At 49.4% G+C, this 15,128-nt stretch overlaps 1 protein-coding gene across 1 annotated transcript in view; it reads left to right on the top strand.

Annotated features, from left to right (window-relative positions):
• The window catches only part of TLN2 (talin 2), a 68,115-nt gene that overhangs the window by 33,912 nt on the left and 19,075 nt on the right, over nucleotides 1-15,128 (top strand). Inside the window, exons 25-41 of the mRNA XM_056865726.1 lie at nucleotides 2-104; nucleotides 2,423-2,631; nucleotides 2,760-2,879; nucleotides 3,849-4,046; nucleotides 4,785-4,924; nucleotides 5,676-5,769; nucleotides 6,452-6,541; nucleotides 7,133-7,255; nucleotides 7,554-7,697; nucleotides 8,047-8,208; nucleotides 9,623-9,763; nucleotides 10,470-10,651; nucleotides 10,985-11,117; nucleotides 11,345-11,446; nucleotides 11,698-11,868; nucleotides 14,490-14,636; nucleotides 14,767-14,868. Of these exons, the coding sequence (XP_056721704.1) occupies nucleotides 2-104; nucleotides 2,423-2,631; nucleotides 2,760-2,879; nucleotides 3,849-4,046; nucleotides 4,785-4,924; nucleotides 5,676-5,769; nucleotides 6,452-6,541; nucleotides 7,133-7,255; nucleotides 7,554-7,697; nucleotides 8,047-8,208; nucleotides 9,623-9,763; nucleotides 10,470-10,651; nucleotides 10,985-11,117; nucleotides 11,345-11,446; nucleotides 11,698-11,868; nucleotides 14,490-14,636; nucleotides 14,767-14,868 (2,361 nt within the window). The remainder of the gene's footprint in view (nucleotide 1; nucleotides 105-2,422; nucleotides 2,632-2,759; nucleotides 2,880-3,848; nucleotides 4,047-4,784; nucleotides 4,925-5,675; nucleotides 5,770-6,451; nucleotides 6,542-7,132; nucleotides 7,256-7,553; nucleotides 7,698-8,046; nucleotides 8,209-9,622; nucleotides 9,764-10,469; nucleotides 10,652-10,984; nucleotides 11,118-11,344; nucleotides 11,447-11,697; nucleotides 11,869-14,489; nucleotides 14,637-14,766; nucleotides 14,869-15,128) is intronic.

Here is a 15,128-nt window from a genome sequence, read left to right as displayed (position 1 = left end):
GCTGGAGAAGTGTGCTCAGGACCTGGGAAGCACCTCCAAAGCCGTCGGCTCCTCCATGGCCCAGCTGCTGACTTGCGCGGCCCAAGGGAATGAACACTACACAGGTACCAATGGAAGAGTGCTAGTGGCAGTGCTCTGTCAGCTCCGACAGGCGCATCGGGCTTGGCCTGTGCTCCATCTGTGGCAAAGGAAGAGCAGTCCGCCTCGTGCCGTCAGCAGGGCTCTTCTGTTCTCCTTCCTTCCTTCCTTGGCCCTTCCTCTCGCTGCTGGCCAGATGGGAGGCATTTCATGGGCAACAAGCCTATCAAGAACAGCTTCTCTGCTTTGCGAGCTGGAGTTTAAAGGGGAGCCGGAAAACCAGCTTGGTCGTTGGATTAAACCCTGCCCACCTTCTATGCCCCTCTGTAGCAAATGAATTGGTTTGAAAGGACCCTCTTGCCGTTTCTTGTGCAGTTCCCCAGCGTTGCCAAGGTCATCAGTTTAGAATGGGGTGGGGCTCAGAGCCTCAAAATTCTCAGAGGAAATGAGGGGAGGGGAGCAAGAAGCCCCCCCCCCACTGGCACACCCCACTGCCCCCCCACTGGCATGTCTGTCCGTTGGCTACGTGCAATGGTTACAGTGTCGGATTAGGACTGAGCACGTAACCCCTTCATGTCATGAAGCTCCCTGGGTGACCTTGGGACACTCACTCCAACTCAGTGTAGCCTACCTCGTAGGGTTGTTGTGAGGATGAGAGTGTATATGTCACTGAGGAGGATTAGGAGGATTAAAATAATTCTGTCCTGCTTTTCCAAAAATATGCTTGAAAGCATATCACAATAGATATTACAGTATAATTGAGTGCAATAAAACTCATTAGATATGGGGAGAACAAGAATGGAGTAGGCTTTTTAAGACATACAAAAATAAAAAATTATTTGCTCAGAAGTACCCCGAAGGAGCTCAGTTGCTGCGTTTCTTGGTGCTTTTTTTCCTTCTCTCATTTCAGCCCATTACTCTGGACACTTCTACTCTTCCTTGCACCTAACCTAGATTTTTTTGGGGGGGGGGCTCACCCCCCCACACATGTACACTGTGCTTTCTTTGACTCCATCTGCTCCACTTCCCCAACCACACTGTCCGTTAAGGACGGCAAATCCCAGTGCCCTTGACAGGCCGAAGATGAAACAAAGAGGGGAGAAAGCCCTCTCTTTCCTGACTCTGTTTCTCTAAGTTCTGCTCTGGAAGGGGGGATATTGCTGGGGCTGTCCTTTGCCCAGCAACCTCGCAGGAAGGTTCCCCTTTCTCCAGTCCTCGCCCCGAACCCTTTCTCCCTCTCGCTTGCCAACCAATGCAGTACTTAGCGTTTTATGCTTGAAAGTTTAAAGTGCACATAATGCCTGTAATGCTTCGAAGTTGCCCGGGTTCAGGATGCACTCAGCAACTCTGAGCTCTCTTATATTTTTGTACGAGAGAATGACTCACATTTTTCTGCTGATGAGGATGGGGGGGGGAGGTTAATGATGGGCTACCCAAGGTATCCTGTCACTATTCCTTTGTCGAGAAATAAAATGTGATGAGAACTTGCATTTCAGAATAAGGAGGGGGGGGAAACCCTGCATTTCCCTCAAGGAATTACTGGCAGCAGTACAAGAGGGTTCTCTTGGCGATTTGCGTGCCGTTTGCCAATTAAGAGGCCTTGTTCAGCGGCTAGTCTAGGAGGAGATGTCTGGATCCAGCTGATAAAGCTCATTAGAGCCGCTCTCCATTTGGGAGGGGGCTGAAGTCACAGAAAAGCAGAGGTAATTGGATTAGGACAGCTCTGTCTTTCGGTTGCCGAGCCGTCCTGCATTACTAGGTGATGCTGGCTGGTCAGTGGAAATTTTTGGGCAAAGCACCTGGGTTTTCCTTAGTGCATCGGTAACAATTTCTGAAGTGGGGAATTAAGTGACTCCCTTGATTTGGGAGACACTACCAGACGATGTGACCTGGGCTTGGTTGGAGTGGTTCCTTTCTGACCACCACACCCCATGTTTTGATTTTATGCCAATAAAGGAGATTGCTGTTGTTGTTGTTGACCACTAGCCTTGTGTTGGAACAGATGGTGTGCAGATCCTTTGCCAGTGTGGTGTTGTGGTTAGCGTGACGGCCTGTGAGCTGGGAGACACGGGTTCAAACCCCTCCTGCAAGTCTCAGGAGAATTGAATGTCCAGTTATATATTGTGCCCCTCTGAAAGGACTTGGTGGGCACTGGGAAAGGTACCATGTTGGGGACCCCTGTCCTCCAACTTTTGCGAAGCGCTGTCGTTTCTTTTCAGCATCCTCATTTTGTCAATGGCCCTTTTCCTCCCATTGCCTCTTCAGGGGGAGATTTGCCCTGCGTCGTCTTGAAAGGTGGCCAGTGCTCACTACTAATCGAGGGATGGTTGCCTCCTCCACGCAGGGGTTGCTGCCAGAGAGACAGCTCAGGCTTTGAAGACCCTGGCTCAAGCGGCCCGGGGCGTGGCGGCATCCACCAGCGACCCCACGGCGGCGCATGCCATGTTGGACTCAGCCAGGGATGTCATGGAAGGTTCGGCAATGCTCATCCAAGAAGCCAAACAGGCCCTGGTGGCCCCAGGAGATGCGGAGAGCCAGCAGAGGCTGGCGCAGGTGAATGCCGGGCAGTGGGAGGGGGGCTTGACCCATGGTGAGGAATTCCTAGGGCTGGCGACGCTCCAGCCTCTAGAGTCTGACGGTCTGCCTGCCTGAATCCCGCTGCTCTTTGTCTTTCCTGGAAGGTGGCCAAGGCGGTCTCCCATTCCCTGAACAACTGCGTGAATTGCCTGCCTGGCCAAAAGGACGTTGACGTGGCCTTGAAGAGCATCGGTGAATCTAGCAAGAAGCTGCTGGTGGAGTCGGTGAGATGCTCTTGGAAGAAATGTTCTGTGATTTAATGTGGGGTTTTAGATGAATGTTGCTGTGGTTTAAAAATGAAGGCCTGTAGAGTAAGACAGAGGGGGGCTGGATAGGTGATTGAAGTGTATTATGATCGGATGGCAGCCGTACCCCGGGGGACGGAGTTGACTGGGCAGTGGAGAGGGAAGAGGAGAGTTGCCTGGGTGAAGTGACCGAGTGAGGTGCTGTGGAGTGAGAGAGAACTCTGCATTCTTTGTGGAAGTTATTATCCTAAGTGGCAAGTGAGGAAAATCAGCCTCTATCGAAATTATTAGTCTAAGTGGCAAGTTAGTAAACATGCCTTTGTGGCTACGCCTATTTAAGAAACTTTAGAGAAAGAAGAACTGTACCTATATGAAACCATTACACTTATGAACTTGACTGAAACCATTATGCTGTTATATTTAGGGTAAAGGATTCCCTTTTCCCTCAGAGCCACCCCCATGTGCTGACCCTTCTGTCATTCGACCAGATATAACTAAGCCATCCTGTTCTTTAGGCCCAACTAAGAATTCCAACGCGAGAGCTTTTGGTGACAGTGAAAATAAGCAGGGAACCCTAAGGAAGGCAAGGAGGCAGCCTAACACACGTCACCTCAGAATTTACTTCCGGAGAGGTGCCTTCCCAGGTGTTACTGCAGTCATCTTGTTTGTGGCTTCCTAGAGGCACCTGGTTGGCCACTGTGTGAACAGACTGCTGGACTTGATGGGCCTTGGTCTGATCCAGCAGGGCCTTTCTTATGTTCTTATGTACATATAAAGGTTCTCAGAATATAAGGCATTTTTAACTCCTAGTGTCAGCATGTTTGCCAGTGGGTGACCTCCTCTAGTCTACCACCTTCTGAAGGCCAGGTCTGCTGCCAAACTGCTTGAAAACCCCTGTCTGGAATTCAGCTGGCCGGCCACCGACCCCAGTCTCCCATCTCCCCCTAGCTGCCTCCAAGTTCAAAATCATTCCAAGAGGCCCAGAGCGAGCTGAACCAGGCTGCAGCTGACCTGAACCAGTCGGCGGGAGAAGTGGTCCACGCAACGCGAGGCCAGAGCGGAGAGTTGGCCGCAGCTTCTGGGAAGTTTAGTGAGGATTTTGATGAGTTCCTGGACGCCGGTATCGAAATGGCTGGGCAAGCTCAGGTGAGGTTTGATAAAGGGAGCTTTGACTCTTGAAAGCTCATACCCGGAAAATCTTGTTCGTCTCTAAGGTGCTTCTGGGCTCAAATCTAGCCCATCTACTGCAGACCAGCATGGCTACCCTATGAAACAGATTTCAAAACATTGTCTAATCTCTAGGGAGTTTCTCTCAGTGCTCAAAAGCCTGAGAAATGGGCGCTGACCTCACCAGAGAAGTTGGCTGTCACTCTGCTGTCTGTCAAGGCAGCTGAGTCAGAAAAGACCGATCCGCCTGCCAGCAAAGCTGCTGTCTGCCCACCCACTGTAGTTTGTTGTGTTTATGAACATGATATTCTAATTGTAGTCCTTGGTGGTGAAGACGCGCCAATTAACTGCAGCCTTTGGAATGCGAGATGCTGCTTTTGGTTCGGAGCGGGTTGCTAGCCCTCCTGCTAACCAAACAATTGTGGGCTGGTTGTGCCAGGCAGAGACGGGCAAGCCACTCGACAAATGAAAGACTTGTCCCACAAGTGATTGAAAGCTCTCCCTGCCCCACTTTCTCTGTCAAGGACTCTATTGTTGAGACTGCTTGACCGTAGCTTCGGTTCCGTTGGCATGAACAGAAGCCCCTAGCAGAAGCCATCTCTTCCAAAAGAGCATGGGGGTGCCATCCGGAGATCTCTCTCAGTGGCCTGGCACATTAGCCGACTTCCTGTCTCATATGCTCACTTCATGCCCCGTCTCTCCTCTCTGGGCTTCCAGACTAAAGAGGACCAGATTCAGGTCATCGGGAACTTGAAGAATATCTCCATGGCTTCCAGCAAACTGCTCTTAGCTGCCAAGTCTCTGTCGGTCGATCCGGGAGCACCCAATGCCAAGAACCTCCTGGCCGCTGCTGCAAGGTGAGGATTTGAGGTGGCCTTAAATCAGGGGTGGGGAACATCAGGCCCGGGGGCCGGTTAAGGCCCGTGAAATCATTTGGTCTGGCCCTTCGTGGGTCCTGGCAGATCTCTAGTGCAGAAGGATCTAAGACTGGCAATCCACCCTCTCCCGCGGACAGGAATAGCCTCTATTCAAGGCGGATGTGAGTTTGTTTTGCCGAGAAAAGGAACCGTTTTTCCCCCTTGCAGAAGAGTCGTTAGCTATGGAGCTGCTAGGACCGCCCATGAAACTGTGTTAACCCTTTCCCACCTGGGCTGTGGAGAAACATATTTCCTCTGTACTACAAGAGGGCTGGGGGCGGAAGTGGCAACAATTGAGGGGTTAAAGGGGGCAGGGCCAGAATAAGTGGGGGGGGAGTTAATTTGTATGGCCCGTGAATGATGTTATAAATATCCAAACGGCCCTTGGCGGAAAAAGGTTCCCCACCCCTGCCTTAAATGATGGAAAGTTGCCAAATGGGTTTTTCTGTAAAAGGGCCTTTTACAAAACTTGCTGCTGTATTGTGGCCCGAAAACAGAAAAGGGGATTGCCGTTCCTTAGAAGGTACACACCTCCTGCATACCCCTACATCTGTGTCCTTCTAGCATCTCTTGCATCAAAGGAAGGTTCCTTGTACCAGAAGAAAACACCGTCGTTGGCTGAGTGGAGGGAAAGCAAAGCGTAAAGAAATACCAGTCTTTTAAATATATATCTTTGTGACTCTTCTTTCAGGGCTGTGACCGAGAGTATAAACCAGCTCATCACCCTGTGCACCCAGCAAGCTCCCGGGCAGAAGGAATGCGACAACGCTCTCCGGGAACTGGAGGTATCGGGGTGCTTTCTAGATTTGTGGGGTGTGGCAGGCAGGACTGGTTTTGATGATTAGGGAAATGGTCAGAAATGGCCAAGTGCTGCTAGAGTCATAAGAATATAAGGAAAGCCCTGCTGGATCAGACCAAGGCCCATCAAGTCCAGCAGTCTGCTTACACAGTGGCCAACCAGGATCAAACCATCCTCTTGCTTACATAAGGAGGGAATCCCTGGCAGTGCCAGCCACGGCTTCTCATTCGCTAGCTTTCAGCTGTTTGTGGTCTGCTCAATGCTGTGAGCCTGACACAAAGACCCAGCTAGAGTTCACAGTGGGTAGCCGTGTTAGTCTGTCTGCAGTAGTAGAAAAGAGCAAGAGTCCAGTAGCACCTTAAAGACTAACAAAAATATTTTCTGGCAGGATATGAGGTTTTGTGAGCCACAGCTCACTTCTTCAGATACTAGAGTTGTATGAGCAGTGCTAGATAGATCCATCAAGTCCAGCAGTCTGTTCACACAGTGGCCAACCAGGGCTGGAATTCCAGGGCAATTAAATGTGGAAAACAAAGCCCCTCTTATCTAGAAAGCAAATACTCTTGACTTCAGGGACGAGATGGAACCTGACCTAAAAGGTCAAAAATGGCCATAAATGTTACCCCAAGTAGGACTTCTCCCCCTTACTGTTCTGTGGTTGCTTTTAGACAGTCAAAGGGATGCTGGAAAACCCCAATGAGCCCGTGAGCGACCTCTCTTACTTTGACTGCATTGAAGGCGTTATGGAGAATTCAAAGGTTTGTTTTCTCTGTTCTTGTGTCTCTTTGAGGCCAGTTGTGCTGAGAGGCAGGCTATGTAATTTCAATCTGTGCTCCATAAAGTGGGGAGTTCAGGAAGGGAAGAGAAGTCTAACTACGGGGGGCGGGGGGAGGTGCTGTGCTTTCCAGCCCATGAACCCACATGAAGCTGCCTTATACTGAATCAGTCCATCAAGGTCAGTATTGTCTACTCAGACTGGCAGCGCCTCTCCAGAGTCTCAGTCTGAGGTGTTTCACATCACCTACTGCCTGATCCTTTTTAACTGGAGATGCTGGGGACTGAAACTGGGGCCCTCTGTATGCCAAGCAGAGGCTCTTCCACTGAGCCACAGCCCCTCCCCAACATCCTGGGGCAGCAGAGAGAACTTGCAATGGCCTGCTTGAGCATTTCCTTATCATCGGTTTGGATAGGCTGGTAAAAGTGCAGACTGTTGAACTTAAGCCTCCACCACATCAGCTCCTTCTTCTCTGTCTTCAGTCCTGCAGAGATGCAGAACTGCATCGCATCCAGGGGTGCATGGCATCCTGCTGCATGCGGAGAGATTTTTCTCATATTGCTTTTCCCCAAAGGTGCTTGGAGAGGCGATGGCAGGGATTTCTCAGAATGCCAAGACGGGAGACCTGCCAGTCTTTGGTGAATGCGTCGGCGTGGCTTCCAAGGCCCTTTGCGGTCTCACTGAAGCGGCGGCTCAGGCAAGTCTCTGGTGGCTGGTCCATTAATTGTCTGAATTGGTGCCGTGACCTAGACTGTCCAGGTGAGCCCGATCTCGTCAGATCTTAGAAGCTTGGCACTGGGGCTGGTCCCATTTCACAAACAGCCCCACTTTTTGTATTTCCTGCAACTGTCGTTTCAAATTTAAAAACTTGGGAAAGCCCCTTGAAGTTGGGAATGACTCCTCTCTGTTAGTGGACCCCGAGTGATGTGGACTTGAAAGGTTGGAGGGGTGAGAAACACTTTCTGAGGAGTTACCGTTTCTTGGTCTGCATCTAGGCTGCTTACCTGGTGGGCATCTCCGATCCAAACAGCCAAGCCGGCCAGCAGGGTCTTGTGGACCCGATCCAATTCGCCAGGGCCAACCAGGCTATCCAAATGGCGTGTCAGAACTTGGTAGACCCGGGAAGTAGCCCATCCCAGGTAAGGGACTCCCTGAGATATTCTGCCATCGTGCGTGGATGCTCTACACAATCTGGGAATTACATCCATAGCAATTCTGCGAAGGATGACGTGGCACTAATCTTTGATCACAGACTCTCCGGGGGGTGGGGGGTGGGTTATGCCTCAGTATCCCCTGCTGCGTTGGAAGGGTTTCTGGGATGTAGCTCATAAATTAGAAGGGAATTAGACAAATTAATAGAGGAGAGATCCATCAGAGATTAATTTGGTCCCCAAAGTAATCTTCTGATGGGAGCACCAGCCAGGAAAACTCCTACCATCCTCTTCCATCTTCTCACTCTGGTGCTTGGTCGCTCTCTCTGCTTCTCAGGTTTTATCAGCCGCTACCATTGTGGCAAAGCACACTTCCGCTCTGTGCAATGCTTGTCGCATTGCGTCCTCGAAGACGGCCAACCCTGTTGCGAAGAGACACTTTGTGCAGTCGGCCAAGGAGGTTGCAAACAGTACAGCCAACCTGGTTAAAACGATCAAGGTAGGCACACCTTCAGCCGGAGGGGGTGTTCAGCGGCCAAAGCAGCGGCCTCAATCCAATGAATAGGTAAACAGAGTTGACATTAAGGGATTCTAAAAACATTTAAGATTATTTTTTTATGGGAAGTTGTTTCTCCTTTGGTGAAAAAATGGAGTTTGCACAATATACACGGGACTCACGGTTCTGGATCTCTCAGGGAGCTCTAAGCTGCTGAGCTCTTGGAATTCTTGAGAGCAGCTGCATTCCTCAGGTGCCTCTTGTGGATTGGGGTGATGCTGTTCAGTTTCTTGCTGCTTTTCACGTGGAGGTGCCTCGTGCACTCATCTCTGGAGAAATAAACATATGTCTGCATGCAAGTGTGGAAAGGGAATGCAGCGTGCCACCTGAGAGCCCCTGGGGAGTCCAGGGTAGAGGGTGGGGAGAAATTAATCCAAGCTCTCGTGTTCTTTGCATTTATTGGGGAGTGTGTGGGAATCCTGCTTTAAGGAGTGCCCTTCCTAGCAAAGCAGCTGCTGATTGTCTGAGAAAAAGATTAAAATAAGGAAGGAAAGAGAGTGTTCACAAACATGATAAGAGAGGAATGAACCTTGTGGCCAGCCGGTCTTTCAGATCTGTTAAGTCTTAGGTGCTGATTGTGCTTGAGTGTTTTCAAGAGCAGCAGCTATGTTTATTTATTTAAAACATTTACTAGCCCCCTTCCTTAACAGAGCTCAAGGCAGCTTATAACATAGATAAAATACAAGAAGTAAAATGTAAACCGAACATAAAAAGCAACAAACATAAAAACCAACATTTAAAGTCACAATTCGGATAGATGGCCATGTGTCAGCAATGCTGATTCTATGACCTTAGACAGTTCATGACAGGGAGGGCATCTTGGCCAACTTCTGGGCATAGAGTAGGGGTCACTGGGGGTGTGGGTGGAGGTAGTTGTGAAATTCCTGCATTGTGCAGGGGGTTGGACTAGATGACCCTGGTGGTCCCTTCCAACTCTGTGATTCAGGACTGCTAGTAAACTTAACCAAATGTGGTCCTAAGTAATGCCGGTCCCTCTTCTGAGCCCTAATACTGAAATATTTGGCCGCAGTTCGAATTTGGCTTCAGTTCCTCCCGTTAGTTTAAAAGGGTCACCAGTCTGCAAGATTCTCATCTGGCTGCTGATGGACTTTTCAGCTCAAGCTGCCCACCCTCACCAGGCAGGCAGGGAGCGCTTACTGTGGGCTGGCTTACCTCTTGAGCCTGTGGCCATGATAAAGTTTCTCAGGAGGAAGATGACCCAACTCCCCCTCCCACCCACTCCTGCTAATGCCAAGCATCAGGAATGGCCACTGGGCACCATTTTATGCTCGGGCAGCCAAATGTCTTGAGCCGGTACAGGGTGCTGTCTGATCCCAGATTTGTTCTTCCTCGTTAGGCCTTGGATGGTGACTTCTCAGAAGACAACCGGACAAAGTGTCGCATTGCAACCGCTCCGCTGATCGAAGCCGTGGAAAATCTGACAGCCTTTGCCTCCAACCCCGAATTTGTCAGCATTCCCGCCCAGATTAGCATGGAGGTAGGAGGTCTGCTTCGTTCAGTCAGCTCTGTGGTGATGTTGAGTCCTTCTGAGCAGGAACAAGATCTCATCCCATTCTGTTTGGAAGGAACTGGGCTTCTTCTGGATCCAGGCAGTAGTTCACCAGGCCATCAATGATAGGGGAGGATGTAGTTCCCATGTTTGGGCATCTGTTTGCATGCAGAAGATCCCAGGGTTAGTCCCTTGCATACCTGGTCTTAAGCCCTGGACAATCCTGACATTCATGGAATATAGACCAATGGTCTAATTCAGTCTGCAGAGCTAGATTATAGTCCAGCAGCACCTTAGAGACCTATAAGATTTTTCCGAACCAAAGTTCCCTTCATCAGATACCAGTTGACTCTAAGGCAGGTTCACTTGTGGACACTGCAACGTGGACAGTTGTGCCTTTGCCCAAAGAATCCCAGAGCTGTACTTCGTCTGAGAAATCTCTTAGAGGTCCCTGGCTGCCATTGCAGAACTGTTTAAAATGAATATTCAACCAGTCTTAAATCCACAATGCTGAGATACTGTTCTCTTCCACCTTCTTTGCCACAAAGGTAAGCCCTGCTTGACTGAACCATCGGGTGATCTGCCAACTTTGAATCTGAGCTGCTGGTTCAGAATTGGATTGGATTGTTTGATGCACGTACTGACCATATTTCTTAGTAGAAGGTTTCTGTCCCCTCTGCTTCTCAACCTGCAGGGTTCTCGTGCCCAGGAGCCCATTCTCACCTCTGCCAAGACCATGCTGGAGAGCTCCTCGTCGCTGATCAAAACCGCTCGCTCGTTGGCCATCAATCCAAAGGACCCGCCGACCTGGTCTGTTCTCGCCAGCCATTCCCACACCGTGTCGGAGTCTATTAAGAGCCTCATCACTTCCATCCGGTACATTTTCTTTTCTTGTTCTGGTTCGTAATGTGGATGTTCTAGCATCTTGTCTGTCTCTCTGGTACCCTTTACTGCAGGGGTCCCCAAAGGTACCTGCTGGCACCTTTCCTGGTGACCACCAAGTGTTTTTAGACAGTGGGTGGGGCTGTTGACCAGCAGGTTGTCTGATTGGCCATTGGAGACCTGACTGACTGTGCAGATTGAAATAAAATTGTTTCAGGGCAGCTGCCGCCACAGTGTTGGTTTCATTCTCTGCTGCTTCTCTTTCCAAGTGTATTTGTTTAAATTACCCTTTCCATCGAAGTAACAGGCACTGTCTTTCCCCTGCAGAGACAAAGCCCCCGGCCAGAGGGAGTGCGACTACTCCATTGATGGGATTAACAGATGTATCCGGGATATCGAACAGGCCTCTCTTGCGTCGGTCAGTCAAAACCTGGCCACCAGGGATGACATTTCTGTAGAGGTAAGGTAAACGGCATTACAAGCTAGAGGAACCACAGCCTCCCTCTCAGCCAGATGTGTGTGTTTTGGGAAGGGAGGGTCATGGGGATACTCCTGCCAAGATTTGAGAGGATACGGCTGATGGCCATGCTTTGGCTTTGACAAGAGAACTTTTAGTGTGAGGCAGTCACCTCTGAGTTTGGGGTGGATTTCATGGCTGGGTGCTATCTTTGTTTTGCTGTTTACCAGGCTTTGCAGGAACAGCTGACATCTGTCGTCCAGGAAATCGGGCATCTGATAGACCCCACTGCCACAGCGGCCCGGGGAGAAGCCGCGCAGCTTGGTCACAAGGTAAGAGACTGCAAAACGTGTATTGCAGGGGTCCTCAATATGGGTGCCATCGTGCCCAGCATCACCTTTTCTGGGGCCTGCCAAGTGTTTTTAGAAAGTGGGTGGGGCCAGGTGAGGCTATTATCCATTGGAATGGTTGTGCAACACCGTAGTGCTGAAGACCAACCTTTGCGTCTAAGAACCTTCCATTCCTCTTCGGCTTCAGAAAGGGGCATCAGATGCTTTCCGTTTCTCTCTTGTGACTCTCTTAGGTGACGCAGCTGGCGAGCTATTTCGAACCACTGGTTCTGGCTGCTGTTGGGGTGGTCTCCAAACTGATGAATCACCAGCAGCAGATGACCTTATTGGACCAGACCAAGACTCTGGCAGAATCAGCACTGCAGATGCTCTATGCAGCCAAGGAAGGAGGAGGGAATCCCAAGGTACATGGGCAATATTTGCTCCCACCCCTCGCAGAGAGGAGCTCTGCCATCTCCTCTCCTCTGGACTGGAAAGCCAAGCTGGAGAGCTTTGCCAGTTTAAAGCTGCCCCCTAGATTAACCAATGAGTGTACTGAATGTGGACACAAATGTTTAGTTTTTAAATTAAAGCTTGTGTAGTTGGGCATCCAATGAAGCTGATGGGGGGTGGATTCATGACAGACAAAAAGAATACCCAGGGAATGAGCTTTTTCGAGTCTTGCTCTTTTCTACTTCTTTACACAGTAAGTGATTAAAATGTGGAATTCACTGCCAGAGGATGTAGTGATGGTCACAGGCATAGACGGCTTTAAAAAGGGTTTAGACAGATTCGTGGAGGAGAGGTCTGTCAGTGACTGTTAGCCATGGTGGATAAAGGGAACCTCCAAATTCAGAGGCTGTCAACCTCTGAATGCCAGTGCTGGGAGATAACATTAGGGAAAGGCCTCAGCCTCTGTGCCCTGTGGTTGGACCTCCAGAGGAATTGGTTGGTCACTGTGTGAGGCAGGATGCTGGACTAGATGGACTGCTGGTCTGATCCAGCAGGGCTCTTCTGATGTTCTTATGTTTATGTTCTTATATTTACTTGGGAGTAAGTTTTGTTGAATGCAGTGGGGCTTACTTCACAGTAAGTGTGCATAGGCTGGCACCCCATAGCTTGTGACCCTGCTTGAGGGATAGTTTAGTTTTTTAACCATTCAGATAAATTTTATGACGTGGCTTGGTCTCCCCTTCCAATATCTTCACTTTGCCAGAAGAAGCTTTTTCAGAGAAGGGAAGATGGTTTTCTGTATCATGGGTCTAAAAATATGATCGTGAGCAATTAAGCAGTGTGCCGATAGAGGATGAGAGACTCAGGAGATATTCTTTAATGGCCCTTCAGCAGGCGGGTATAATTAAAAATCCAATCTGTTGTAATCAGAGCTGTCTGATTAGGGTCTCCCTCAACAAGCAGATTTTTGTTGAAGCGAATGCTAAATTGCCCTTAAGAAAAACGAAATCTGTAGGTAGGAAATGAAGTCTGAAGGGTTTGGGCGGGGGTGAATTTTCTTCTTTCTTTCTTTCTTTTTTACATCTGCAGTTATGAGCTGAAGAGAGAGCCCAAAAAGGAGTCTCCTGGCACTTGAAAGGCTAACAGAACTTCTCACAGCCCCTGCTTTTGTGGACTAGAGCCCCATAGAACCATTGAGTTGGAAGGGACCACCAGGGTCATCTACTCCAACCCCCTGCACAATGCAGGAAATTCCAAACTACCTCCCCCCCATACCCCCAGTGACCCCCACTCCATACCCAGAAGGTGGCCAAGATGCCCTCCCTCTCATCATCTGCCTAAGGTCATAGAATCAGCCTTGCTGACAGATGGCCATCCAGCCTCTGCTTAAAAACCTCCAGGGAAGAAGAGCTTACCACCTCCCGAGGAAGCCTGTTCCATTGAGGAACTGCTCTAACTGTCAGAAAATTCTTCCTAATGTCTAACAGTTAGAGCAGTCCCCCTGCGTCTTCTGATGCCTGGGTTTCCCCTTCGCAAAGCAGACCCTAGTCCATAAGACAGCTTAGTCTTTAAGGGACCACAAGATTTTCTGGTAGTGTTGTGACAGGGTCTGCCCCGTCTCTCTTCTTGAGGGGGGTCCGGTGTCCAATAGCTGCCTGTCATTCTATTTACATTTTGATTCCGCAGCTGTCATCTGGTGTCTTCCACTTCCATCCTTGTTCCACATCTTCTACATCTGTCATCACACAAAAGACTGGTTTGCTTTAAAAAAACAAAACCTACCAGAAGCAATTTGGTTGGAATGCATTTTGAACATATGATGTTTTTATGGGTTCCTTTTATGTCCTTAATGATTTTTAGTGCTGATTTTATTGACTGCCCTTTTTAACAAATGTATTATGATAGCATCATTGCTTATAGATTTGTTTTTTATTGGATTGGTTTTAATTATTTATGTGTTTTAAACTTGTATGTTTATTGCCCTGACTCTTGGTAGTTGCCTGGAGCAGTTTTTAAAGAGGCAGGATACAAATCAAATACAAATCACCAAATGATAACAGAACTGCCTTGCATGGAGTCAGACAGTCCATCTCGGTCTAGCCCACAGGTTCCCAACAAGGGTGCTCATGGGCACCATAGAACCTGCCAAGCACTTTTGGAAAGTGGGTGGGGCTATGTGGGGCTTTTGCCCAGCAGGGCTTCTGATTGGCTGTGCAGATTGAAAGGCATCCTGCTAAACAGAGCATCTGCCTGAAAGGTTGAAAAGTTACTATTAGAGTTATATATAACCTTGTTCCCTAATATATTGTGGTTGGATCCACCTCCTGCGGCATCCATTTTGTGGCTGCACCCACTGCCTTGTGCCAGAATTCCAAAGTACTCCCAAGCTTAAAAAGGTTGATATTCCCTGGTCTAGACAGAGAGAGAGGTCAGACCCTGCAACCCTGAAATCTGTTTTAGCTGGTGATGCTGGGATTGAACCTGAGACCTTCTGCATGCAAGGCAGGTGCTCTGCCACTGAGCCACACACACCTCTCTCTATGTTTCCATCGTACCCAAGTACACAGTCTGTTTCCCTCCCAACTTCCTCCAGGCTTCGCACACGCATGACGCCATCACAGAAGCTGCTCAGCTGATGAAAGAAGCCGTGGATGACATCATGGTGACCTTGAATGAAGCTGCCAGCGAAGTGGGCATGGTGGGGAACATGGTGGACTCCATAGCCGAGGCTATGAGCAAGGTCTGTGTCACTAGAATCCTTTTCTTGCAGTGCTCTTTTGTTTTTGATCTGGCAAGCACGCTGATGCCAACTCAGGGCTATCAGATGCTCTGCCACTAAGCCACGGCTCTTCCTTCCTTCTCTCCCCCAGCTGGATGAGGGCACGCCGCCAGAGCCCAAGGGGTCCTTTGTCGATTATCAGACCACTGTGGTCAAGTACTCCAAAGCGATTGCTGTCACAGCCCAAGAAATGGTAAGAAGAATAACTGGAGAGGAACTTCGAGCCTCATCTTGAGTATATCCTTGGTCAGACCAAGACGATGAACTCATGAACCTGCCTTATACTGAGTCATTCACATCACTTCTCAGCCTTTTGGCTAAGATCAAGTGTGTGTACTGAGTCAGACCCTTGGTCCATCAAAGTCAGTATTGTCTACTCAGACTGGCAGCTGCTCTCCAGGGTCTCAGGCAGAGGCCTTTCACATCACCTACTTGCCTAGTCCCTTTAACTGG

The sequence above is a fragment of the Euleptes europaea genome, chromosome 20, assembly GCF_029931775.1.
Source record: "Euleptes europaea isolate rEulEur1 chromosome 20, rEulEur1.hap1, whole genome shotgun sequence".
Classification (NCBI taxonomy): Eukaryota; Metazoa; Chordata; class Lepidosauria; order Squamata; family Sphaerodactylidae; genus Euleptes; species Euleptes europaea.
This window is presented reverse-complemented; position numbering and strand designations above follow the sequence as displayed.